At 46.0% G+C, this 27,287-nt stretch overlaps 1 protein-coding gene across 3 annotated transcripts in view; it reads left to right on the top strand.

Moving 5' to 3' along the window:
* DICER1 (dicer 1, ribonuclease III) overlaps window positions 1-27,287 on the top strand; it is an 848,581-nt gene that overhangs the window by 173,576 nt on the left and 647,718 nt on the right. For all 3 annotated transcript variants that reach the window (XM_069208246.1, XM_069208245.1, XM_069208247.1), the window contains one exon: window positions 873-1,005. In XM_069208246.1, coding sequence (XP_069064347.1) covers window positions 873-1,005 — 133 coding nt within the window. The remainder of the gene's footprint in view (window positions 1-872; window positions 1,006-27,287) is intronic.

Here is a 27,287-nt window from a genome sequence, read left to right as displayed (position 1 = left end):
TTTTTAAGGCCATTTCCCAACATATTAACAGCCTTTAGGGGTCTTCGATCTAGTTCCTATGAATGTTTTTGTTGCCCATTTTATCCTCTTCTGAATTGTTGTCAAAATCAACTGGAAATGCTTACCTTGTCTTGTTTCAATAATCTTGATAAACTTTATCGCCATAGAAGTGGAAAACAACATGAGTTTTCCTACAATAAATCTAATCATGATTTTTTTACTAGATCAAAATCATCAGCTGTTGCCAGGGAGCACACACCCATAGTTTCTACTTCAGCCCTCCTTAAACATCTCTCCACAAACTATCCCACATTCGTGTTACGCAAATAAAAATGTCATGGGTCAGAGGTCCCCAACACACCTTTCAGCACTGTTGAACCATCCATCATTATGTGTGGCAGACAACACTGGTTCACTATTTGCTTGTTTTTATCTCTTTCTGCAAACTGGTAAACATGTCCTAAAGCTGTAGAGGTAGGGTGCATCATGGTTCCAAGACACTAGCTCAGAAGAACCAGAGACGTTCTCTATTGTACAGGCTGATAATGCATGCTGCTCGGGCAGAACCATGAATGTAAAGTCTCAATTCAATATAGGAAAATGAAGGGTTTTCTTAATTTTCAAAGTTTTATGAAACAGGTACAATATTTGAGGAGGTGTGGGGTAGAATGCAGGAATGCTTCAAGGGACTTGAAGTGCTGTCACAGAAGACATTAACTTTCATTTTAGACTTGGCCGTTGTGTCTTAGCTGTTGTGGGAGAGGTGATACTTTGGCCAGTACAGTGAAACAGGTAACTGAAATTGTATTTCATTTTTATTGCAGAGGTTGCGATTATACTATTACTTTGTAAAATGTGTGTTATACTTTTAGGTTAATAAAGGAAGCTGGTAAGCAGGATCCAGAGCTGGCTTATATCAGCAGCAACTTCATAACTGGGCATGGCATTGGAAAGAGTCAGCCTCGGAACAAACAAATGGAAATGGAATTCAGAAAACAGGAGGAGGTAAATTATATTACATTGAGTGTGCAAAAAGGCTGACTCCAGCATTCTTCCCAAGCCATTATCTTAGTAACATATTAGTGGTTCAGCATATTGTTAATGTAGATGTTTGGTGTGAGTCTGACAGGGTATTTCGATGCACAGCCCAGTTTCGGTTGAACCATTTTAAATAGTGAAGCGCTAATTACCCTGACGTTAGCATATTTCAAGCTGCTGTCATCAGCATATGTTTCTGAAGTATTGAGATAGTCTGTGTCTGAAGAGTGGGAAACGGTGGCAAGCAGCGGAGGACTGTTGGTGGACTGCATATTACATATGATTATAATTCTCCTTCAAAGGTGTGCCTTTAAGAAGACAGTTTGTATAATTTTGCCACCCAGAGCAGAGCTTTCTTTCAGGAATAGTCTAGTTCAATTTTCAAATCAAATGGTTATGTGAAAGTAGAATTCAAAATGTAGGAAATAATTTGTTCCCAGTGGTACCTAGCATGTGAGGCACATACCTTGTAAAGTATTTTAACTTAGCATAGCTTTTAAGGATTTATTTTTACTCACATCATAAATAGCAGGTATTCTCAGGAATCACTACTTAAAAGAAAACAACATAATTCACACAGGTGGAAATAGAGTAGATGATAACAGGGCAAATGGAATGATACAGCATTTAGGCCAAAGTAAACGTTCAAAAAGCCTACATTCATTTCCCAATTTGCTTAACTGGTTTTGTTTAGCTAATATTTAGCTCTATGTGCCTCTAATACTTCTGTAGTCATTTGGGGCTGGTGTAATGGGCATTTTTGATTTTTAAGCAGACGAAAATCTGAAGGGTCCTAGTGTGCTCCACTGTCTGTCCAATTGATGTTTTCTGTGCCTATTATCAAATATCTGCCTTAAGGCTACTAATGTAGGCATTCCACATTTAAACTAACAAAAGATTTAGCCTTCTTTTTTAAATGGTGCGTAATGTCCCTTCTTCCTTTTCTGTTAATAAATGCTGCCATTACCCAATGTAATGGTACTCAGTTCACTGATTTCAGAAGAACGGAAGGCTGACGCTAACTTTCCATGATTCAAATTTGCAAACTGAAAATCACTTCAAACCTCTACTGTGCACATTCACTTCTTAGTGGAATCCTGCTATCTTATAAAAAAAAAAAAAAACTGCTCACTGGTAGCTGCGCATTAAGTTTCAGTGTTTGAAGAGAAAATGGTCCAAAAACTGCTCTGGTGGCTCTCATATAGGGTTTGCAGGTTCTTGCTAGGTAAAAGGTAGCAGCTGTGGAAAGGACTCTTCTTTCATGGAATCTTCATGGCTTCAGTCTTATGAACAACGGTACCCTCTGTTATGTAAACCTGAATTATTTTCATATATATTTCCAGATGACATGGTTTTGCGTGACCACTACAACCATAACAGCTAGCTTTGGTATGCAAGTTATGCCACCAGAGACCTGCACAGTGAGGTGCTCCTCTAGCAGAATAATTTTTATTTATGTTACATATTTATATAGCACAGCCTTCCCACAATAATGTCAGTGTACTTTACAAACAACCTACAAAAAGAGAGATACATATCTTGCATGTTGGACATTAGAAACAGTCTACTGTGAAACCAGAATTGAAGCTGTTAGAAGAAACCATGGAGAGGGAAGGCACGACCTCAACATAGGACAAAGATTGGTATTCCGAAGTAAGGATAATGTAAATGGTGTAAAACAGGTGACGGTACGAATGATGAGCCAATCTGAAAGGTAAAGGAGTAAGTATTTAAAGGGGAAGTCGTTTACATGTAAGGCAAGGGCTAGAGGGATAGTAAAGAGAAGTTACTAAGGAATCATACAATACATGGGTAGGATAGGACAGAGTTGAGAGGAGAGGGAAAAGACAGAGGAGTGTAGTATGAAAAATGCATTAAACATTAAAAAAAGACTGACGTTTAGTTTTTTTTTTTTTTCTCTTCACAATATAAGCTGCTTCTGGCAGCACGTTCCAGGGATCAGTCTGCATGGAGGAAATATTGACTAACTGCTGATTGGCATAAGACTATCTTTTACTCCAAACAGAGTTGACATTTGCTCTAGAAGTCTTTTAGTATATTGCGTTTGTTTTTGATGGAGTGCCTTGAAGAAGATTCAGACGGCTTTAAACTTGATCCTGGCTTCCTGAGGGAGCCAATGCAGGTATCAAGATGGCTAGATCAGTGTGGAGTTCCCGTAATGTGTATGATAAACAACTAGATCATTAATAACTATCCTGAAATCCAGTGGTTTTTGGAAAGGTTTTAAGAGGACAGCATAAATTTCACCTCAGACATTGTGTGTGCAAGCAGTCAAGACATTGCAGGGTGTTTATCCAAGCAGAATCTCAAATATTTTACACCCTGTATTGGAGAGAATAGATAGTGTGCAGTTCTGTAAGTCAATTGATCTGGCTGATGTCTATCAATTTGTATAGGAAACTGAATTCCATTTCTCAGCGTTCTGACTCTGGAAACTGTTAGGAATAATTTTTTAAGTTTTGAGAGCATGGTTTCTGGGTGCATATGTCTTGAAATGGCCATAGTCTTGAATTAGGCTCGCTGTCATGTGCACATTGATAGATTATGATCTTCTCTTTTTGAAGAGCAGTCGAAGTGTTTTCATAGAGATATTGAAAAGAGTTGGAGCGAAAATTGTACTTTACTGGACACCACAGTCTGTAGAGGTGTGTTAAGATTATTTTTTGCCTAATCTCACTAAGTTCTTTTCATTTGAAAGGAATGATGTAAACAATCAAGGGACAGGTCTTCCTGTTTATGCGCTTCAAGAGTGTGAGTGATGCTTTGGAGGTGAAGGCAGAAGATGCAACTTTATCTATAATAATAATAATAGACTACACATCATCTAAAACTTTCAAGATGGCAGTTTAAATGCACATGCCTAGTATTATCCTAATTTGGGAGGGGTTGAGAAATTTTTTATTTTCGAGGAAGATGGCAATTGATCGGAATACCGTTTCTCGTTTACTTTACATAACCAGGACAATTTGATGACTAGTCCAGAGTTGGAGAGAACATTAGTATAAGCAATGGGTTTCTTTAAGATGGGGTTAATTTTGCCAGCTTTTAGGATCTCTGAAAAGGTACCATTTAGAAAGGGGGTATTAATGAAGGTACACCATCGATAAGAGAAGATTAATTTGATTTAGTTTAACTGCATAATATCGTCCACATGGAGCTGTTCACAGATTCTTGGAAAATGTGGACAGGTTTTGTTCAGAGATCATATTACACTCCACCCAGAAGCCAGATGGTCTGTGAATTAGTAGGTGGTTTTAAAAGAAAGTATTCTGTCAACTAACTGATAGAGCCTCTCATTGCTCAACTCTTTCAGATGAGATATTTTGTAGGTGAAGTGATTTACAAAATCATTGCGTTTGGAGACTTGAGAGGAAGACAGTGGTACCTGTTGTGACACTGGCCAGTGCTGCATCAGTTCCTGCCTTAGCCACTGTCTCCAACTCTGCTGATGCCACATCTGTCAGAGAGTCTATGACTGAAGCCCTACCATTCTAGAAGAGTGGCTCAGCAGCTATTAGAAAAAGGCAGATATTTATTTGGGGGAAACAGACCCTCAAGACTCAAGAAAACCCCAGTACAATTGATAAAGGAGACAGCTGTTTGACTTAGACTTTGCAGGATTGGAGGATACCAATGGGCTTGATACCACAATTGAATGTAAATTCTGTATCCGACTTGCCTTTCTCCACTGAAAGTCATCTCCACTCACATGGTGATCAGGAGGTTTGCAGACATGTTAAACCTCCAGCGTAAGTCCACAGAGCTCAAATCCAAGATTTTCACTGTAGGGGAGTGCCCTTGTTGGCATGGTTGACCCCCCCAAATTTGTGTCTAGTATTGATGACAACATTTGAGTGTGCTGGGTCCTGCTAAACATGCCCCAGCACCAGTGTTCTTTACCAAAATATGTACCTTTGTTTCTCCAATTGGTGGCACACCCATGGTATACAGTTAAGTCCCTTGTAAAAGATATCCATGGTGCCAAGGGCCCGGTGGCCAATGAAGGTCCCCAAGGGCTGCAGAATGTTATGACGCCCTGGGGGACCCCTCAACAAGCACATTCACACTGCCTTTGTAGCTTGTGTGTACTGTTGGGGAGAATAAGACAAAGTCGACATGGCACCCCTCTCTGGGTGACATGCTCACAAACCACTGCCTATGGCATAGCTAAGTCACCCTTCTAGCAGGCCTTACATTCCTAAGGCAGTGTGCACTATACCACAGGTGAGGGCATAGCTGCATGAGCAACATGCCCCTACAGCGTCTTAAGTTCATTCCTAGACATTGTAAGTGCAGTATAGCCATAGTGAGTATATGGTCTGGGAGTTTGTCATTACGAACTCCACATCTCCATTATGGCTTCACTGAATACTGGTAAGTTTGGTATGAAACTTCTCAGCACAATAAACCCACACCGATACCTATATGGAATTTATTGAAAAATGCACCCAGAGGGCACCTTAGAGATGCCTCCTGTATGTTAGCCAAACTGCTAGTACAGGACTGACCAGTTTATTCCAGCCTGCCACTTTCAGACAAGGTTCTGACCACAAGGGGTGAGAGCCTTTGTGGTCTCTGTGGCTAGAAACAAAGCCTGTCCTGGGTGAAGATACTTCACACCTTACCCCTGCAGGAATTGTAACATCTGGCAGTGATCCTCAAAGGCTCAAGCCTTTTGTTACAGTGCCCCAGGGCACCACAGCTAGTGGAGTTACCTCCCCGACCGCAAAAGCTCCAGACGAAGATATCCGATGCCTAAAGATACACTGCTCCGCAGCCCCCAGGCCTTGGAGAAACCGACCACTGGTGCATCAACGTTTAGCAGGTGGCCCTCCTACTTGTCCAGCCTTTGGTTTTCATGAACGAACCTCCTCGGCCCAGCCTGCAGCTTTTAAGTGACCCCTGGGGTCCCCTCATAGAAAAGCATTAGGAGCCCGACGTTCTGTTTGCACCCTGCCCCCGACCGCCGGTGTGCCACTAAGGGTGTGTTTGGTGCCTACTTGTTCACCCCCCCCCACCCCGCCTGATGCACCTCTAAACCCCCCATGTCTCTCTTCCGAAGACGCGGGTACTTACCTGCCAGCATATCTAAAACAGAGTGCCCCCAGTCTCCATAGGAGCCTATGTTAAATTTGCCTCAGCTTTGATCTCTGCACCCGGCCTGCCCCATCTTGCTGGTGGTGGGTGTTAGGGGTTAACTTTAACCCCAGCATATGGACTTTGTAACTCCCAGATACTGGAACTGTAAATCAAGTACTTTCCTGTAAATCGTACTAACTTTTCTTTCCCCCAGAAACTGTTTCTGAAAATTGCGCTGTCAGCTTTTAAAACAGATTATTGCCATTTATTTTTAACTGTACAACTTAGTGATTCCAGTCATATTGATTTATATGTAAAATACGTATTTATTAATGTACGTACTTGCAACTTAAATCTTGTGGTAATAGAAATAAATTAAGAAAATGGTCTGGAGTTAAGTCATTGAGTGTGTGCTTCTTCTGTTGTATGTGTGTACAACAAATGCTTTGCGCCACCCTCTTTCAAGCCTAACTGCTCGACCACACTACCACAAAAGAGAGCATTAGTATTATTTACTTTAGCCTCTGTTAAGCCTCTGGGGAACCCCTGGACTCTGTGCACACTATATCTCATTTTGATAAAGTATATACAGAGCCAGCTTCCTACACTCACGTAGGTCTTCCCTCCCACCTCCCACACATCGAAATCCTTATGTTCGATGGCGTGTGGTTTTCTCTCCGCTGTCTGGTTCGGACGTGTGTGCCTACGCTCTGTTTCATCTCTGTTCGGTACAATTCTTCTGTTCTTTACTGTCCTCAAAAGTATAGTTTTTGATCACGCTTTTCACACTTCTGCACTTCCCTCGATTTTCTCGGTTCGGAGTCCTTTTACCCTCTGCCCCTCGGGTGATGCCTGTTCGGGCCTACCTTTCCACTGTCACTGACTCCATCGGGAATGCATTGCTGATGGAGTCACACCCTTCAGGTTTTACCCGGGTGGCCATGCAAAATATCCGCACCCTGATCAGCACCTCGTGTGCAATCTGTGCCTTTCACGTGACCGCAGAGAGATCGACTGCGACACCCTACAAACCATTCCGTTAAAAAAAGACCCTTCGGGACCAAAGGGCTCGTAGGCTGGAAATGTCACAAAAAGACTCTGACGACACTCCTGATCTCTTTGGCGAAGAACAAGTGCAGGAAGGGCCGACTGCCGAAGAAGAGGAGGCCGTCTCTAATGAAGATAGCTCTGGCTCTGACGCCGAGGTAAATTTGGAAAAGCAGGAGATATCATCTGCCCAGTGCATGATTACTCTGGCCCCTGCTCCCAACACCCAAGCCCACCAAAAAGAAATCTGTGATTTCCCCACTCCCACGATTGGAGGTTGCCAGACAACCTTTTGCCCATGGTCGGGCTCGAAAGACTGGTTCAGACGCCCCACCCTTGGGCCCGGTGCTGAAAATTGCATCAACCTGACTCTCAGTGCCGACCGAGCTGCCGACTCCGTCTCCCTCGGCGCCGGCAAAGCCTCACCCATCCAAACAGAAACTCCTGGTTCCCAAACCTACAGAGCCGAAAGACTCAAGACCATCTTCTGCTTCTGAATCCCTTGTTGAACCAATTCTTGAAAAATTGGACATTTACCAGAGGAAAATTCAGATTCAAGTGGGGACTGGCTTCATTATCGCTGCTCCCTTCAACTTTAAAGAGGAAGAGGAGGCACTGAACCTTCCCCTACCTTCTAGGAAGAAGACTAAGGACAAGGCCACCATCCCTGCCAACAATCCTCCTCCTACACCACCTCCACCCCGTCACCTCCCTCACCCTCCTTCACTCTCATCCACCATCCTCATCCACACACGACCCACTAAATATCTCACCCTAGGGGTCGCCACAGTCAGACAGTGAGGGATTAGGAGAGTAATCAGGTGATCTTGACCCTTCGGACATGTGACACTGATCCCACCACACTGAACGACCCTGATCTAAACCCAGCTTGTTCCTTCCCTCCCGAGGCGGCAGCCTTCTATAATTTTAAGCTGAACAAAGAACCCCAGAACAGGACTTTCTTTTCGACACCATAGCTTCCACACATAGGGGTACTCAGTATTTACCCATTCTACCTGGCATAATGAGGCACCCCTCAGGTGGACAAAAAATATAAAGCTGGTCCTTCCAACCCCTTGTTCATCCAAAGATAAGTACCACCTGACTTTACTATCCCAATCACTGCATGCAAGAGGGCAAGCAGACAGGTACTGGGGTTACCCCATTCCCGAAAAAGTAAGCAGACAGATGCTGCTGGGAAGAAGGTTGCAGCGCAGACAGCAAGCCATTGGCGTATCACCAATTCTCAGACCCTATTGGCCCGATATGATAGTGCCACTGGGACGAGTTGGAGGAGCTTTTATAGTGGATCCCGGAAGAGAATAGGAAGAAAGACCAGCAAATTGTCATGAAGGAGCTAGCCAAAACAAACAATTTCATCCACTGCGCCCTTGATGCAGCAGATACTGTTGCTAGAGGGATCAATAGCAGCATCCTTCTTAAGAGACATGCCAGGTTAAGCTGCTCTGCTTTCATACAAGAAGTCCTGCAGCCAGTATTAAATATGCTGTTCCACAAAGAGCACTTTTTTTGTCCACAGGTACATTCTACCCTTGACAAGATAGAAAAGGACACTGACACTGCCAAAGCAATGGGAGCATTGCAACTTTATACTCCCAGGGGCTCCTTTAGTCAGCCAGACTACAGAGGTATATATAAATCTGCCTCCACTTTCCTACTAAAACAACCCAAGACTGCATACACCAAGAGTTTGTATAGAGGCTCCTTCAGGGAAAGTATCAATAAAGGTTGGGGCAAGGGTGTCTCCACACATGGTGCAACACCTAATGCAGAGCAGTGACCGCCCAATCCTCCCTACAGCCACACAACACCTGTTGGGGGCAGACTGCAGTTTTTTCACCCCATCTGGTATCCCATCACGACAGACACATGGGTACTAGCCATGACCCAACATGTCTATTGTGTGGAGCTCATTACCACACCGCCCAACATCCCACCTCGCACTCACAGGTTATCACAAGAACACCAAACCCTTCTCAAGCAGGAGGTCCAAGCTGTTTTTCTCAAAAGGGCCATAGAACCCGTTCCCCTTCAACACCGAGACTCAGGAGTATGCGCCCTATACTTCCTAATCCCAACAGGTACGGGTCACTAGGCCTATCTTAGATCTCAGACCTCTAAACAAGTACATTATGACATATGGTCACCCTACAGGATGTCATTCAGCATCTTCAGCAAGGCGTCTTTATGGCAAAACTAGACCTAAAGGGCTCTTATTTCAACATACCAATACACCCTGCTCACTACAAATACTTAAGGTTTGTCATAGCAGGCAAGCATTATCATTTCAAAGTTCTTCCACTTGGGCTAACTACTGCACTGCGAGCATTCGCTAAGAGCCTGGCAGTGGTATCAGCACATCTGTGAAGACAAAATGACCACGTATCTCCCTACCTGGATGATTGGCTCATCAAAGTCAGCACACACCTGCAGTGCCAACCACACACACAGATGACACTGGGTGTACTTCACAGGATAGGGTTTGTAGGAAGCTGGCTATGTATATACTATAGCAAAGTAAGTAATAGTGTGCACAGAGTCCAGCTGTTCCCCAGAGGCTTAACAGAGAGTAGATAATACTAATGCTGTCTTTTGTGTTAGTGTGGTTGAGCAGTTAGGCTTATCAGAGGGTAGTGCAAAGCATTTGTTGTACGCACACAGTCAAGAAATGAGGCACATACTCAATGACTAACTTCAGGCCAATGAATTTATATGGCAAAAGTATATTTGTTACTTTATTTCTAGAACCAAAAGATTCTTGTTGCAGCTAAGTACAGTTGTAAGTACCTATCAAGCATATGTATCAAATGTACTTTGTTCAGGTTTAGTAAATAAAACAGTTTACAGGCAAGTAACACTTATCAATTTCAGCAGTTGATGTAGTGAAATTTTCAGAAAAGTCCCAGCGGGAGAAGTGTTAGTGCAGTTTTGAGGTAAGTACTCGACTTACAGTTAGTCTTCCGGGGTTAGGATGTCCACTGGTTAAGTTTTAAGATGACCCCAAACATACGTCATCAGCAGCACAGGCCGGCCAGGTGCAGAGGTCAAAGTTGGTGCTGGATTTAGAATGGGATCCTGTGTAGACTGGTGGCACTTGGAACAAATATGCTGGCTGGTAAGTACCTGTGGCTTTGGACCGCCACCCTTGGGGGGTTTAGGTGCTCACTGGGCTCCCAATGCTTTCCAATAGGGGATCCTGGTCGTCACAAAGATGCTGCTGGCTTGTTCCAGGGGGCTGGTTCTGGAAAACCAAAGGCTGTACACGGAAGAGGGCCGCCTGGTGAACGTTGCTGGACCATTGGTCGGATTCCCCAAGGCCAGGGGGCTGCGGGTGCAGGGGTACCTTTGGGCATCGGGTATCTTTTCTTGCGGTGAGGCAGATCCACCGGATTTAGGCTGCAGGCGTTGTGTTGGGGTCAACCCAGGGTGCTCACAAGGTTGGAATCGCCTGGGGAACTACTCTGGACCTGTGGGCCTCCTGGACACTTGCCATGGGTGTCAGGTGTAGAGTGGATAGGACGCGCAGATGTGGAGCAGTTGTGGAGTCTTTCTTGGAGTTTCTTGTGGATAGGGCCGCTGTCCTGAGATGTTCTTGGTCTTCTGGTGGGCAGGCAGTCTTCTGGGGGTTTTGGAGAGATCACTGGCTCCGCCTTTTAGTAGCAGGGCTTCTCTACAGGCAGGCGGGATGTGGCTAAGTCAGTTGGTGTCTGGAGTCTTCTCTGCTGGGGTCGACTTAGAAGTCCTTCTTGCTTCTTTCTTTTTTTCTTCTTGAGGTCGCCAAGAATCTTGTGAGCTATGTTCAGGGCTGCCCTTAAATCCTAGATTCAAGGGTGTTACAGGCGTCAGAGGGCAGTGGCTAATGGCTACTGTCCCTGAGGGTGGCTACACCCTTCCTGTGCCCACTCTTTAGGGGGGGACACATTCCTAACCCTATTGGTCCCTGTTCTCCAAACTAAGATGGAAAATTCTGAGGGGAGGGGGTCACTTCAGCTCTGGACACCTTAGGGGTGGTCCTAACTAAGTTGGTCCCTCCTCCCTGTTTTACCTAGTTTTCCTGCCAGACTTTTTGGTGAGGGGGTGGAGATGGGGTGTACCAGGAGGCCTGAGCCTTTGAGGCTCACTGCCAAGTGTCACAGTTCCTACAGTGGGGAGGTGTGAAGCTCCTCCACCCAGAGCAGGCTTTGTTTCTGACACCCGAGAGCACAAAGGCCCTCACTCCATGGGGTCAGAAACTTGTTTGTTAGTGGCAGGCTGGCACAGACTAGTCAGCCTAACACTGAAGGGTTGGTTAGGGTACAGGGGGCAGCTCTAAGATGCCCTCTGTGTGCATTTTACAATAAACCCAACACTGCAATCAGTTGGGTTTACTGTGCTGCGAAGTTTAATACCAAACTTTCCAGCATTCAGTGAAGCCATTATGGAGCTGTGGAGTTTGTAATGACAAACTCCCAGGTCATATACTCAGAATGGCCACACTGCACTTACAATGTCTAAGGATGGACCTAGACACTGTCTGTGCATATTGCTCATGCAGCTGTGCCCTCACCTGTGGTATAGTGCACCCTGTTTTAGGGCTGTAAGGCCTGCTAGAGGGGTGACTTACCTGTGCCACAGGCAGCAGTTGGTGGGCATGGCACCCTGAGAGGGATGTCATGTTGATTTCACTTTTTTCCTCAAACCAGCTCACACAATCTGCAATGGCAGTGTGCATGTGCTTGGTGTGGGGTCCTTTAGGGTGGTAGAATACATGCCGCAGCCCTTAGGGATGCTCCCTGTTCTCAGAGCCCTTGGTTACCACTGGTACCTTTTGCAAGGGACTTAGCTCTGCTCCAGGGGTGTGCCAATTGTGGGAACAGTGGTACTGTTTAGCAAAAGAACACTGGTGCTGGGGCCTGGTTATTAGGATCCCAGCACACTCTGTCAAGTCAGGATCAGTTTCAGGCAAAATGTGGGGGTAGCCATGCCAAAAGCAGCAGTTTCCTTCAGAGTTTACTATCAACATCCCAAAGTCTCACCTTCAACCGCTACAAGTTCAGCCTTATTTTAAAGCAATCTTATAGACAGTTAGGATTAACCTACCTCAATCCCGCTCTTATTCAGAACTTAAAGACTTCTCTGCTCCAGTTCCAGGGAAACCAAACACTCGCAGTCGGGACTGTCAGCCGCACCAACACTTAGACCATCTGGTTCACTGCTGACCTCCAGGCCTCCAAACAGGAGTGCCGAAAACTCGAGAAGAAGTGGCGCCACGAACAAACACAGATCAACCACACTGCCCTCAAGAACGCCATCTGCAGGCACCACCAGCTCATCTGGACAGCCAAGAGATCCTCCTACAAGGAACGCATCGACAACAACGCACACGACAGCAAAGAGCTCTTCAACATCGTGAAGGAACTCGCCAACCCCCCCTTCTGCTCCAGCGACACCCCACCTTCGTAAGACCTCTGCGACTTGCTCTCCACCTTCTTTCACCACAAGATCACAAACATCCACGACAGTTTCAATACCTCGACCCCCAACGTCAGCCGCTGTCACCACAAACCCAGACTCACCGGACCCCAGCCACACCAACCTCCTGCTCTCTTGGACCCACGTCAACAACGATGATACCATCAAAATCATGAACACCATTCACTCCGGCTCACCATCCGACCCCTGCTCTTATCACGTCTTCAACAAAGGAAACTCCATCATTACCCCCAACTCCGAATGATTGTCACCAGCTCCTTCGAGACCACCACCTTCCCGGAAGACTGGAAGCACGCCGAAATAAACGCACTACTAAAGAAACCCAAGGCAGACCAAAGAGATTTCAAGAACTACCGGCCCATCTCCCTGCTCCCATTCCCGGCGAAGGTCATCAAGAAGATCGTCAACAGTCAACTGATCCGCTTCCTTGAAGACAACAACACTCTAGACCCGTCCCAATCCGGTTTCAGCAGCAACCGCAGCACTGAGACCGCCCTCATCGCCACCTGCGACGACATCAGGACCATGCTAGACAGAGACAAAACTGGGGCCCTCATCCTCCTAGACCTCTCGGCCACCTCTGACACCACACCCTACGCACACGCCTCCACGACCCAGGGATCCGCTACAAAGCCCTACATCCTTCCTCACTGGTAGAACCCAGAGAGTCCGCCTCCCTACCTTCTGTTCTGAAGCCCCACGAGACCATCTGCGACGTTCCCCAAGGATCCTCCCTCAGCCCGACCCTTTTCAACGTTTACATGGCACCACTCGCCAACATCGTCCGATCACACAACCTCAACATCGTCTCATACGCCGATGACACCCAGCTGATCCTCTCGCTCACCAAAGACCCCGCCACTGCCAAAACTAACCTCAACGACGGAATGAAGGCCATCGCCGACTGGATGGAGTGCAGTCGCCTGAAACTGAACTTGGACAAGACTGAGATCCTCATCCTCTGCTCCACCCCCTCCGCCTGGGATGGCTCCTGGTGGATGTCCACTCTAGGAACCCCACCAACCATGCACGCAACCTGGGATTCAACCTGGACTCATCGCTCTCCATGACCCAGCAAGTCAACGCCGTCTCATCATCCTGCTTCACCAGGGAGGGAGTGAGACACGGTGTTCACACCTTTCTCAGACCATATGGAAATGGGCTGTAAACCACTACTTTCACCTGTTGGCGGAATAACTTCCGGGAACAGACTGACTTTGCAGACCTGCTAAGCAGAATGCAGCACCAAGTCCACAAATGGGAACTCCACCCACAAGCTCATAGCTGACATTTGTAAGGCAGTTACATGGCTGACACCACACACATTCAACATACACTATTGTGTGGATGTTTTAGCATGCCAACAAGTAGTGTAGGACAGGCAGTGCTACTTAACATTTTTCAGACTACTGCAACTCCCACAGGCTAGCCTCCGCTTCTAAGGAGGGTCTACTTTACAGTCTATGCAGAGCATGTGTATCTGCAGCCACAGGTGTCATTGAACGGATTGTTACTAACCCTGTAAACATCTGTACGTGACATAGTGCTATAGATTCGCCTGTGTCCTCCCTGGAATCCTATAGCCGTTGTACTTACATTGTATGTTAACGTTTAGTATGTGTAGGAAGTTGGCTCTGTATGCACTATTTCAAAGTAAGGAATAGTATGCACAGAGTCCAAGGGTTCCCCTTAGAGGTAAGATAGTGGCAAAAAGAGATAATACTAATGCTCTATTTTGTGGTAGTGTGGTCGAGCAGTAGGCTTATCAAAGGAGTAGTGTTAAGCATTTGTTGTACATACACACAGGAAATAAATGAGGAACACACACTCAGAGACAAATCCAGGCCAATAGATTTTGTTATAGAAAAATATATTTTCTTAGTTTATTTTAAGAACCACAGGTTCAAATTCTACATGTAATATCTCATTCGAAAGGTATTGCAGGTAAGTACTCTAGGAACTTTGAATAATCACAGTAGCATATATACTTTTCTCATAAATCACAATAAGCTGTTTTAAAAGTGGACACAGTGCAATTTTCACAGTTCCTGGGGGAGGTAAAGTATTGTTAGTTCTTGCAGGTAAGTAAACCACCTACGGGGTTCAAATTGGGGTCCAAGGTAGCCCACCGTTGGGGGTTCAGAGCAACCCCAAAGTCACCACACCAGCAGCTCAGGGCCAGTCAGGTGCAGAGTTCAAAGTGGTGCCCAAAACGCATAGGTTTCAATGGAGAGAAGTCGGTGCCCCGGTTCCGGTCTGCCAGCAGGTAAGTACCCGCGTCTTCGGAGGGCAGACCAGGGGGGTTTTGTAGGGCACTGGGGGGGACACAAGCTCACACAAAAAGTACACCCTCAGCAGCACTGGGGCGGCCGGGTGCAGTGTGGAAACAAGCGTCGGGTTCGCAATGTAAATCAATGGGAGACCAAGGAGTCTCTTCAGTGGTGCAGGCAGGCAAGGGGGGGGCTCCTCGGGGTAGCCACCACTTGGGCAAGGGAGAGGGCCTCCTGGGGGTCACTCCTGCACTGAAGTTCCGATCCTTCAGGTGCTGGGGGCTGCGGGTGCAGGGTCTTTTCCAGCCGTCGGGATTTTAGAGTCAGGCAGTCGCGGTCAGGTGGAGCCTCTGGATTCCCTCTGCAGGTGTCGCTGTGGGGGCTCAGGGACAACTTTGGTTACTCACAGTCTGGGAGTCACCGGAGGGTCCTCCCTGAGGTGTTGGTTCTCCACCAGTCGAGTCAGGGTCGCCGGGTGCAGTGTTGCAAGTCTCACGCTTCTTGCGGGGATTGCAGGGCTCTTTAAATCTGCTCCTCTGAAACAAAGTTGCAGTCTTTTTTTGGAGCAGGGCCGCTGTCCTCTGGAGTTTCTTGTTCCTCTTGAAGTAGGGCAGTCCTCTGATGATTCAGAGGTCGCTGGTCCTGGAGAAAGCGTCGCTGGAGCAGGTTTCTTTAGAAGGCAGGAGACAGGCCGGTAGGACTGGCGCCAAAGCAGTTGGTGTCTTCTTTCTTCTTCTGCAGGGGTTTGCAGCTCAGCAGTCTTCTTCTTCGGTAAGTTGCAGGAATCTCTATTCTGAGGTTCAGGGAAGCCCTTAAATACAAAATTTAAGGGCGTGTTTAGGTCTGGGGGGTTAGTAGCCAATGGCTACTAGCCCTGAGGGTGGGTACACCCTCTTTGTGCCTCCTCCCAAGGGGAGGGGGTCACATTCCTATCCCTATTGGGGGAATCCTTCATCTGCAAGATGGAGGATTTCTAAAAGTTAGAGTCACTTCAGCTCAGGACACCTTAGGGCTGTCCTGACTGGCCAGTGACTCCTCCTTGTTATTCTCATTATCTCCTCCGGCCTTGCCGCCAAAAGTGGGTCCGTGGCCGGAGGGGGCGGGCAACTCCACCAGCTGGAGTTCCCTGTGGTGCTGGAACAAAGGGGGTAAGGCTTTGAGGCTACCTGCCAGGTGTTACAGCTCCTGCCTGGGGGAGGTGATAGCATCTCCACCCAGTGCAGGCTTTGTTACAGGCCACAGAGTGACAAAGGCACTCTCACCATGTGGCCAGCAACATGTCTCGAGTGTGGCAGGCTGCTAGAACCAGTCAGCCTACTCGGGTAGTTGGATTCGGTTTCAGGGGGCACCTCTAAGGTGCCCTCTGGGGTGTATTTTACAATAAAATGTATACTGGCATCAGTGTGCATTTATTGTGCTGAGAAGTTTGATACCAAACGCCCCAGTTTTCAGTGTAGCCATTATGGTGCTGTGGAGTCCGTGTTTGACAGACTCCCAGACCATATACTCTTATGGCTACCCTGCACTTACAATGTCTAAGGTTTGGCTTAGACACTGTAGGGGCACAGTGCTCATGCACTGGTGCCCTCACCTATGGTATAGTGCACCCTGCCTTAGGGCTGTAAGTCCTACTAGAGGGGTGACTTATCTATACTGCATAGGCAGTGTGAGGTTGGCATGGCACCCTGAGGGGAGTGCCATGTCGACTTACTCGTTTTGTTCTCACCAGCACACACAAGCTGGCAAGCAGTGTTTCTGTGCTGAGTGAGGGGTCCCCAGGGTGGCATAAGATATGCTGCAGCCCTTAAGAGACCTTCCCTGGCATCAGGGCCCTTGGTACCAGGGGTACCAGTTACAAGGGACTTACCTGGATGCCAGGGTGTGCCAATTGTGGAATCAAAAGTACAGGTTAGGGAAAGAACACTGGTGCTGGGGCCTGGTTAGCAGGCCTCAGCACACTTTCAATTCAAAACATAGCATCAGCAAAGGCAAAAAGTCAGGGGGTGACCATGCCAAGGAGGCATTTCCTTACAATATGGTCATCGCTTTTTCATACACATACCTTAAACTCCTTTCTCACCTGCCTGCGGGGAAATAGTCTAACAATGGAGTTGATGCCCATGCGCAGTATCACTCGACCTTGTGACTCTAAGGACTTCTCTTAGAAGAAAAACAACTAGCACAACTCTGAACCCAACACTAGATGCCAGGAGTATGCAGAGCATGTGAATCTACAGCAAAAAATGCCACAAACAGATGCTTACAGGGTAAGTAACATAATCCTTCTGTTTAATGAGGCGCTGTCAAAGCCCATAATTCCAGTTGCCCAGAAATATAAGCCTGCTCTGTGAGATCCCATCTTATCAGCTCGTCCATCTCTGGAGAACATAGTGGTGTAGGCCTCGTGTTCGTTCAAAGGGGCACCAGACTCCTTTCTCTCTAACCCTGCTGCCAGGAAATCAAAGAAGCTAGAACAGTTTGCCAGCTGGGAGTAAAGCACTCCGGTCTTTAAATGCTGCCTGCCTTCTTTGTAGATATGTGTATGCTCTGTTCCATTCTGCACAGGAGGTCAGTCCTACTCTTTTGGACAGCCTGCGAACACACTTCACACAGCTGATTGGAGATGGTCACTCTACTGCAAAGCAGATGATACAGCCTGGCCTGAATAGTCTGGATTCCATGCCTGGTTACAAAATACACTTTTTTTCACAAGAATGCTAATGTATGTTCCATTTGACTGATCTCAGCTCTTCGGTGCCAAAGCAGACTCTGCACCGGAGAAGTTTAAGGACAGTAAAATCACCGCTCAATCCCCTGAGCTCCGAACACAGTCCAAAGACTGCTGTCAGTTTCAGACATTTGGAGCCTTCAACAGGGGATTTTCAATTCGAGGCTGTCAACAGTTTGCAGCTCAACAGCAGCAGCCAAACACAAGTTATCCCAATCCTTACCTCTTCCTCTTTTTCCTCTGTGCTCCTGCCCAATCATCTGTGGATCCTCCAACAAGAGGTTAAGTCGTTCCTCCTCTAGGGTGCCATACAGTTGGTTTGGGAGCAGGAAATGGGTCAGAAGTGATACTTTCATTACTTCTTGGTCCCCAGAAAGGCTGGCAGCCTTCATCTGATCCTAAATCTCAGGATTCTGGACTGGCTTTTGAAAAAGGCAAAGATCAACATGCTGTACCTATCTCCGGTTCTGCCTGTGCTGGGAGCGGAATAATGGGTGGTGTCCATCTGACAATGTGCAGGATGCTTACTTTCGCATCCCTATCCTGTAGTCACAAAGGAAGTATCTAAGCTTCACCGATGGATTCAAGCATATTCAATGTACAGTACTTCTGTTTGGTCTCACTTCCACATTTTGATCCTTCACATAGGTCAACTATATTACATGTGTGGACTGTAGGAAAGAGCCCCTTTTTGCAAGGTCTAACACACACTCATTGCCTGATATTTGATGCAAACTTGACTGAGTGTGCGCTGGGATCCTGATAACCAGGCCTGCACCTGTGTTCTTCCCCTAAACTGTACCATTGCTTCCACAATTGGCACACCTCTGGCATACAACTAAATCCCTTGTAAAAGGTACCAGTGGCAACAAAGGCCCTGTGGCCAGGGAAGGTCCCAAAGGGCTGCAGCATGTATTGTGCCACACTACGAGACCCCTCAACAAACACATGCCGACTGGTATTGAGGCTTGTGTGTGTTGTTGGGGAGAAACAGGTAAAGCTGATGTGGCATTCCTACCTTGGCGCCATGCCCACAAACCACTGCTACCTCTAGCAGGCCTTACAGCCCTAAGGTAGGATGCACTATACCACAGGTGTGCAGGCATAGCTGTATGGGCAATATGCCCATACAGTGTCTAAGTCCATTCTTAGACCCTGTAAGTGCAGTGTAGTCATATTAAGTACACAGGCTAGAAGTTTGTCATTACGAACTCAACAGCTGCATGATAGCTTCACTGAATGCTAGGAACTTTGGTTTCAACCTTCGCAGCTCAATAAACCCCCACTGATGCCAGTGTTGGATTTATTGTAAAATGCACACAGAGGGCATTATAGAGATGCCCCAGTAATTCAGCCATCTCTCTAGTGTGTGGCTTACCGGTATATGCCAACCTGCCGCCTCCAGACAAGTTTCTGACCCCCATGGGGTGAGGGCCTTTATGCTCTCAGAGTTCAGGGACAAAGCCTGCTCTGGGTATAGGTGCTTCACACCTCCCCCCTGAAGGAACAGCAACTCTTGGCGGTGAGCCTTAAAGGTTCCTGCTTTTTGTTCTGCTGTCTCGGGGCACTCCAGCTAATGGAGATGCCCACCCCCAGGGTCAAGCCTTAATGTTGGCTGCAGGTCCAGCTGAAAAGTTAGTAAACACCAGGTGGAGTGTCTACCTTAGGTGGGACCACTGCTTGGGTGCCCAGAGCTGAGGTGAACCCCCTCCTGGCAGAGTCCTCCATCTTGTTTTAGAGGGTGATAGCCAATAGGGTTTGGTATGTGCCCCATCCCTAAAGGGAGTGGGCACAGGACGGGTGTAGCCAAACTTAGGGTCAATAGCCATTGGCAACTGCTCTCTGACCCCTGTAACACCCCTACATCTAGTAGTTGTGCCCCCTGCCCCAAACCTGGCTGTTAAGATTCCTGGCAACCTACCGAAGAAGAAGGACTGAAAAGCTGCACCAGCAATGAAGACTCCGGATAACAACTGACATGGTCCCAGCCCTACCGGCCTGTCTGCAGCTTCAGGACTCCTTCTACAAGAGGACGACTCATGCTGCAGGACCACCCAGACGACTGTCTGCCTTCCCGAAAGACCAGATCTCCAGAGGACAGCAACCCTGTCCACAAAGAAACCTCCAACAAGGACTCAAGGACCCTCCGGGTCTGTGAATCCTGCCCACTCTGCATCCGAGTGTCCATGGTTCGAGTCCAGTTGGCCCACCTGACCAGAGAGAGTACCCAGGCGATTCTGATCTCGGGCCCATGCCGGGTTGACCCCTCCTGGCCACCACGACAACGCCTGCAGCCTGAATCCAGAGGTCCCCCCTGACTGTGACTGCATCCAGTGAAGTTACCCGACGCCTCAAAGTACCCCTGCGCCCGCAGCCCCCTGGCCTAGGAGAACCCAGCCAATGGTCCATTGACGTCCAGAGGAGCATCAACTTACATGTCCAGCCACTGGTCTTCTTCAGCAGACCCCCTGGACGAAGCATGCAGCCTCTTTGCACCCCAGAGTTTCTCATTGGAAAGTATTGGGTGGCCCACACTGTGTTTTCACCCTGCACCCAGCTGCCCCTGTGCTGATGAGGGTGTGTGTTTGGAGCTTACTTGTGTTTTCTCCCTGTGCTGATCTAAACCCCTAGGTCCCGTGCCCTGAGACCGCAGGTACTTCAAACTGTTCACTTCTGAGTGCCCCCACTCTCCATAGGATTCCATTGGGTGCTTAACACCCTGTTGCTGGTGGTGCACCCTTAGTGTCTTCCTAAACTTTGCCCTGTGGATATCTTAGCTTCCGAAGACTGGCACCGTAAATCCAGTACTTACCTTTAAACTGTGTATGTACTTTTCCCCCCCAAGGACTGCGTTGCCATCAATGAAAAAATTGCTACTTTTGATATTGAAAAGTACTACTTACCTGAAAACTGTTTTAGCTGTGAATTACTAAAAAAGTGCATTTGATATTTGAAAGTGATAGATTTTTGAAACTTTACTTACCTGCAACAAAGTTCATTTTTGGTTCTAGAATCAAAGTAGCAAAGTGTTCTGTGGCATGTGTAACTGTGCATACACATGCTTTGCCTAAGTCTGCCACCTAATGCTGGGCGCAGAGTATTACAAGTTGTTTTTCTTTGAAGAAGTTTTTTGAGTCATGTGACTCCTCTCGATGGTACTGTGCATGGGCATCGAGTCCTTTGTTAGATTGTTTTCTCTCTGCTGTCTGGTTCGGACGTGTTTCCTCTTGCTGCTTTGATCTCGGTTTGTTACTTCTGAACTTATTCTACCTTTCTCTAATTCAGTCAGTATATTTTCAATGGCGTTTCCTATCTGTACTTGATCTTATTTAGACCGTTGGGGGTCGATTTTTCACCCTTGACAGGGGCCTCGCCCTTTTAGGGCCTACTTCAATGATGGAACGAACTCCGTTTTGATTCTGCCCTTGGTGCCACGCTAAATTCCCATACACCGACCAGCATTCGGTGTTTAATCTATGTTTATCTCCTGATCATTGAGAAGAGACTTGCGATGCCTGCAGATCGTTTCGAACTAAGGAAACTCTCCGGGATCGAAAAGCTTGTGGTCTGGAAAATGCGTCTGTCCTCCCCTGCCTTCAGGCAATGGTCGGATCAGAAAACAAGTCTGGATGACCAGCCCTTGGGTTCGGCACCTAGAACAAAGACCTAAGTGCCCTCGGCATCGAGAAAACAAACTGCTGCAGCTGTCTCGGTACTGAGCCGAAAAACTGAAACATCATTTTCGGAGCCGAAAAAACTGTTACCAATTTCGGAGCAGACACTTTCAGTTCGAGGTAAACACTTGGGGGGTTATTCTAACTTTGGAGGAGGTGTTAATCCGTCCCAAAAGTGACGGATTTACCACCAGCCGTATTACGAGTCCATTATATCCTATGGAACTCGTAATACGGCTGGTGGTATATCCGTCACTTTACCGTCACTTTTGGGACCGATTAACACTCCTCCAAAGTTAGAATAACCCCCTTGGTGTCTAAACCTTCGGATTCGAAAGCCATAACTAGTAAACCTACTACTTCTACACAAGAATCATAGGATATTCAACCAATTTTTAGAAGTGATGGACGCTAAACAGTGAAAATTGCATATTTAGAAAAATACAGGAAGTATAATTGCTTCTCCTCCAGTGCCTATTAAGAGGAAATTAACTTTTCATGAGGCCTTAGATGCTGGACCTTCACCAAAAAGGTCTAAAAAAAAAAAAACAGAGAAAAGGCTTTACAACAAAAATAGCCTTCACCACCACATTGTCCTGTTCTTCCTTCTACACGACCACCATCAACCACGTATGAGAGGCAGTTTTCACTTCAGACATCCTCAGCATCACCACACAGGGATGATCTTAGTGATGTTCAGCAGGAACAGATCCCTGGGATCTATATTGTCCTGATCCCATTATTTCAAATGATCCAGACTTATATCCTGCTAGACCTTCTCCACCAGAAAACATTACTGCACATAACCAGGTCCTAGCCAGACCAGCTGCCTACCACAATGTGCAGATACATACAGATCATAGAGAGGAAGATTTCCTTTTTGACACATTAATGTCTACACACAAGGAATATCAGTGCCTCGCAATGCTCCCAGACATTCATTTGACATTTTCAAAGAACCAGTGAAGGCCAGAATTATCACTCCTAGAGTGGATAACAGATATAAACCGGCACCCTCAGACTCAGTTTTTATCAGGACTCGGTTACCACCGGATTCAGTAATGGTTAATGCAGCAAGGAAAAGGGCCAACAGTCAGTCAACAGGAGATGCCGCTCCTCCTCCACATAAGGAGAGCAAAAAGCTAGATGCAGCAGGTAAAAGGGTAGTCTCACAAGTGCAAATCACTGGAGGACAGCCAACTCACAAACCCTCTTAGCTATATATGATATGGCCCGCTGGGACGAGATGGAAGATCTTTTGCAGTATCTTCCACCAGAGCATCAGAAACGGGGACAACAAAGTGTCATAGACGGGCCAATAGCTAATAACGGTATTAGATGTGCTACAGATGCGGCTCATAACGCAGCAAGAGGAGTCCACACCAGTGTAGTCATCAGAAGACATGCTTGGTTAAGATGTTCAGGGTTCAAGTCTGAAATACAGCAAGCTATCTTAAATATGCCATTTGACAAAGAACATCTGTGCGGCCCAGAAGTTGACACAACTATAGAGAAACCTAAGAAAGATTCTGAGACTGCTAAGGCGATGGGTGCAGTTTACACCACACCCACCAGAGGAAATTTTCGTTGGCCACAGTTTCGAAGTGGCATCAAACCTTCTGCCACAGAATCATCAACTTCCCAACAAAAACAGACCTCACAATTCTACACAAGAGGATCATTCAGGGGTTCCTATGGAGAATCCAACAACAGAGGAAGAGACAAACTATCTACTTCCAGAGGTGGTTCTACCTCAACTGAACAGTGACATACTCACCATTCCCATAGCGCATGCATCTCATGTGGGACAGTGGCACAACATCTCCACATACCAGTGGTTTCTGTCCATTATCCAACATGGTTATTGTCTGGAACTCATGTCCACTCCACCAAATTTTCCCCTTGTTCACACAGACTCTCTCTACTGTAAGAGGAGGTACAATCACTACTAATCAAAGGAGCCATAGAGATGGTATCTATATCCCAACAGGGATCAGGGGTATATTCACTATACTTTCTGATACCAAAGAAAGATGGCAAATTAAGACCAATTCTAGATCTCAGGCCTCTCAATCTATACATCCTTTCAGAGCAGAACACTTCCATATGGTCACTTTACAAGATGTCATTCCCTACTACAAAATCGGGATTACATGACAGCATTAGACCTCAAGGATGCAAAGTTCCACATTCCCATACATCCAGTACATCGCAAATATCTAAAGTTTGTCATTGCAGGAAAATACTACCAATTCAAAGTACTACCATTTGGAGTAACAACAGCACCAGTGGTGTTCACCAGATGTTTAGCTGTAGTTGCAGCATTCCTCAGGAGTCAACACATACATTTATTCCCATATCTAGACGACTGGCTCATAAAAGCCAGTACAATCCATGTTTGTCAACAACATACTCAGTTTACCATAGATCTCCTACACAGTTTAGGATTCACAATCAATTACATCAAAATCCACCTACAACCATTTCACAATTTAATATCTCAACTACAATACACCCAGACATTTATACAGTAAAGTTAGTGAGGAAACTATTAGGAATGATGACTTTATGTATAGCCATAGTTCCAAAACAAGATTGCACACGTGGCCACTACAGTAATGCCTTTCCCTACAGTGGTCTCAGTCACAGGGTCAACTTCAGGATCTAGGGCCACATGTACGAACATCAGGTTTTGCGAGTCGCAAATTGCGAGACTTAGCAACTCGCACTTTGCGAGTCGCAAAACCTGATGTACAGCAGTGTCAGTGACACTGTTTGCGATTCGCAATGGGGTTGCAAATGACCTACCTCATGAATATTCATGAGGTGGGACGCAATTTGTGACCCCATTGGGAATGGCGGTACTCACAGGGATGGTGGCCTGCTGGGGTCAGCAGACCACCATGTCTGTGACTGCCTTTAAATAAAGCTGTATTTTTTTTTTTTTTTTTTTTTAATGCAGCCCTTTTTCCTTAAAGGAAAACGGAATGCATTTCAAAAAATGAAAAGGGACCACTGCTTGCTTTGAAAAAATGTTTTTGCATGCATTCACAAAGGGGAAGGGGTCCTATGGGGGCCCCTTCCCTTTTGCAAATGGGTTAGCACCAGTTTGAGAATGCGGTCACAAAACAATCATACATCAGACTGCGACTTGCAATTAGGAAGGGAACGCCCCTTCCTAATTGTGGCTTGCAAACCCTTTTTGCGATTCAGTAAATAGATTACCGAATCGCAAATATGGGTCTGTACATACCAAAATGCTTTTTTCTCATCACAAACTGCCTGATTGTGTGAATCGTGCCGTTTGGGACAAGAAACAAGGTATGTACATGTGGCCTCTAGTGTTGTTGGACCACCAGACTCATCGCTCCCTGCATGGTGAAATCACACCAACCTCTCAAAAGGGCAGCCCTTTCAGGACCCTGTGATTCAGACCACTATCACAACAGATTCATTACAGATAGGTTTGTGAGATCATCTCAACAGCCTCACCATACAAGGGGAATGGGACTCCAACTAACAGAATTATCATATAAATTACTTGGAATTACTAGCAGTATTCCTAGCACTGAAAGCTCTTGTGACAGAAACTACGCACAAAGTAGTGTTAATACTACAGACAATATGACAATGTATTAGATGCAAAAACAGGGATGGACAACTCATCTCAATTGTCCCTTTTAGCCCAGACCATTTGGAAGTGGGCGATTCGCAGTCACATTCCATTAGTGGCAGAGTATCTCCCACCGATGGACAGTCAACGAGCGGACCTATTAAACAGGGCGAAGCAACAAGTCCATTATTTTTTTTGGATTTTTTTTTTTTGTCCTCATTCCACAACCCCTCGCTTTGGTAAGAGAGAAAAACCTTTGGTCTATGCATCCAAGAGTAGACCCCACAATAACAATGGGCCACACCACCTGTCTTACACGTACCAAGTTTTCCCACATATGCCATTGGCCACACCTTACTGTTTTACTCAGGCTGTGGTCATACCAAAGCGACACCCATTAGGTAGAGGGAGTTTTAATCATTGGACTTAATTTTGGAGAAGGAGAGAAAAAAAAAAAAAAGGAAAAAAAATCAACATCTAACACACTCCAACCATATTTAACACTGATAAACATTTTCCCAAACCACCCATAAGTCATCTCTTCTACTAAGAGGACCAGATTGTTCCATATTACATAACCGTATTACTGATGATTGCCAGTCCTGAACGATGGAGGTAATGAGTTCACCCATTTACAACATATTTTCCGTCTAGCCAAAAGCATCAATATGAACAACAGGTGCTCTTGCTGCGCAGACACTTTGTGACCCATAAAATCTGGATCACATACCCCAAACATTACCATTAAAAGAATTATTCTTAAATTGTCACCAAAAATTGCATTAAGGATACTTCCTGTATCCTCCCAGTTCTTACTCAGACTTGGACATTGCCAAAACATATGGATATCATCCGCATTGTCATCCCCACATCGCGGGCAATTTTTGTTGGATTTCCCAATGGCCGTTAATCTAGCTGGTGACCAATATACCCTATGCAAAGTAAACAAATGGTTTTTCCTTATTGTCACTGATTTAATAGTAAACCACAACCTAGAACATGACTTTTGCCATAGGGAGATAATATCTAAAGTAGGAAATATCTAAAGTAGGAAAAGTCTTCCCCCATTTCAACCCCGGGAGAGACAAAACATCTTCTACTGCATCCAGCTGCGCATTATACCAAAAAGCAACCTCCTTATTAATGGATGTCTGATTTAATTTTCCCTCCCAAGAACTCATCCCAATTTCACCTACTTGATGGGACTTGGCCCATCTAGATAATTGGTAATACTTAAACTTGGAAATTGTCTCACCTATACGCTCCTAAAATGCAGACCAAGATATTTTTTCGGAGTCTTCTATAATCTGCCCCCATCTTGCCACGCCGTTAACTTTCACTGGAATAGATAGCTTATCCGTAAGACATTCAAATCCCAAATGGGGGCAGAGCTACAATAATAAGCTATCCCTAACACCTTACGAAATTGCAACCAAACCTTACAAGCATGTCTGGGAATCTTCAAACGAACCTTCTTAAAGAACTTTGGGTGCCCAAATTTATACAGAAAATTATCAGCTCCTTCCGCAAGATGCACAGTCAAAGCTCTCCAAACCGGAGAGTAATCTGACTTCTTATTCAGTAAAACTCTAATGTTCTTTAGTTGGAAAGCCAGATAGTACCTATAAAAATCTGGGGATGCTATACCCCACCGCTCCTTCTTTCTACATAGCTTCTTCCATGATATCCTTACTCCCTTAGATGCCCAAACAAATGTAGATAAGTCACCCTGTAGTTTTTGAAACCAGCATGACTTGAACTCCAAAGGGGGATAGTGTTAAATAGGAAAGTAAACTTTGGAAGAATCCACATCTTTAAAATATTAGATCTGCCGATTATGGAAAGAGGGAGAACGGCCCATGCCTTCAGAAGTTTTTTAGTTTCAATATAGGCTCTGTCAAAATTAACCCTGGCCACATCACTAAGATTAGCCGTAAACTGGATTCCCAAGTATTTAATCTCCCGTTTAACTAACGGAGAAACATAGGCCATATTCCAACACATGATTTCCGTTTTCTCAGTATTTATACTGTAACCTGACATTCCACCAAACTGCTCCATCAATGTACTAATGATAGGTAGGGAACCCACCACATCACTAGTATAAAGCATCAGGTCATCTGCGTATAATGCTACTTTCTTTTCCCAACCCCCACTCCAAAAAGGGAGAATATCCCTGCAAGCCCGTAGCAAAATTGCCAAAGGCTCAATATATAAGTTGAAAAGCAAAGGTGACAAAGGACAGCCCTGTCGAGTACCCCGACCAATCCTGAATTCTTGAAACGGCAAACCATTAACCAGGATCCTCGCAGTCGGTTATCTAT

Source organism: Pleurodeles waltl, chromosome 9, assembly GCF_031143425.1.
Source record: "Pleurodeles waltl isolate 20211129_DDA chromosome 9, aPleWal1.hap1.20221129, whole genome shotgun sequence".
NCBI classification, from domain to species: Eukaryota; Metazoa; Chordata; class Amphibia; order Caudata; family Salamandridae; genus Pleurodeles; species Pleurodeles waltl.
Note: the sequence above shows the minus strand (reverse complement) of the source record. Positions and strands in the feature narration are given on the sequence as shown.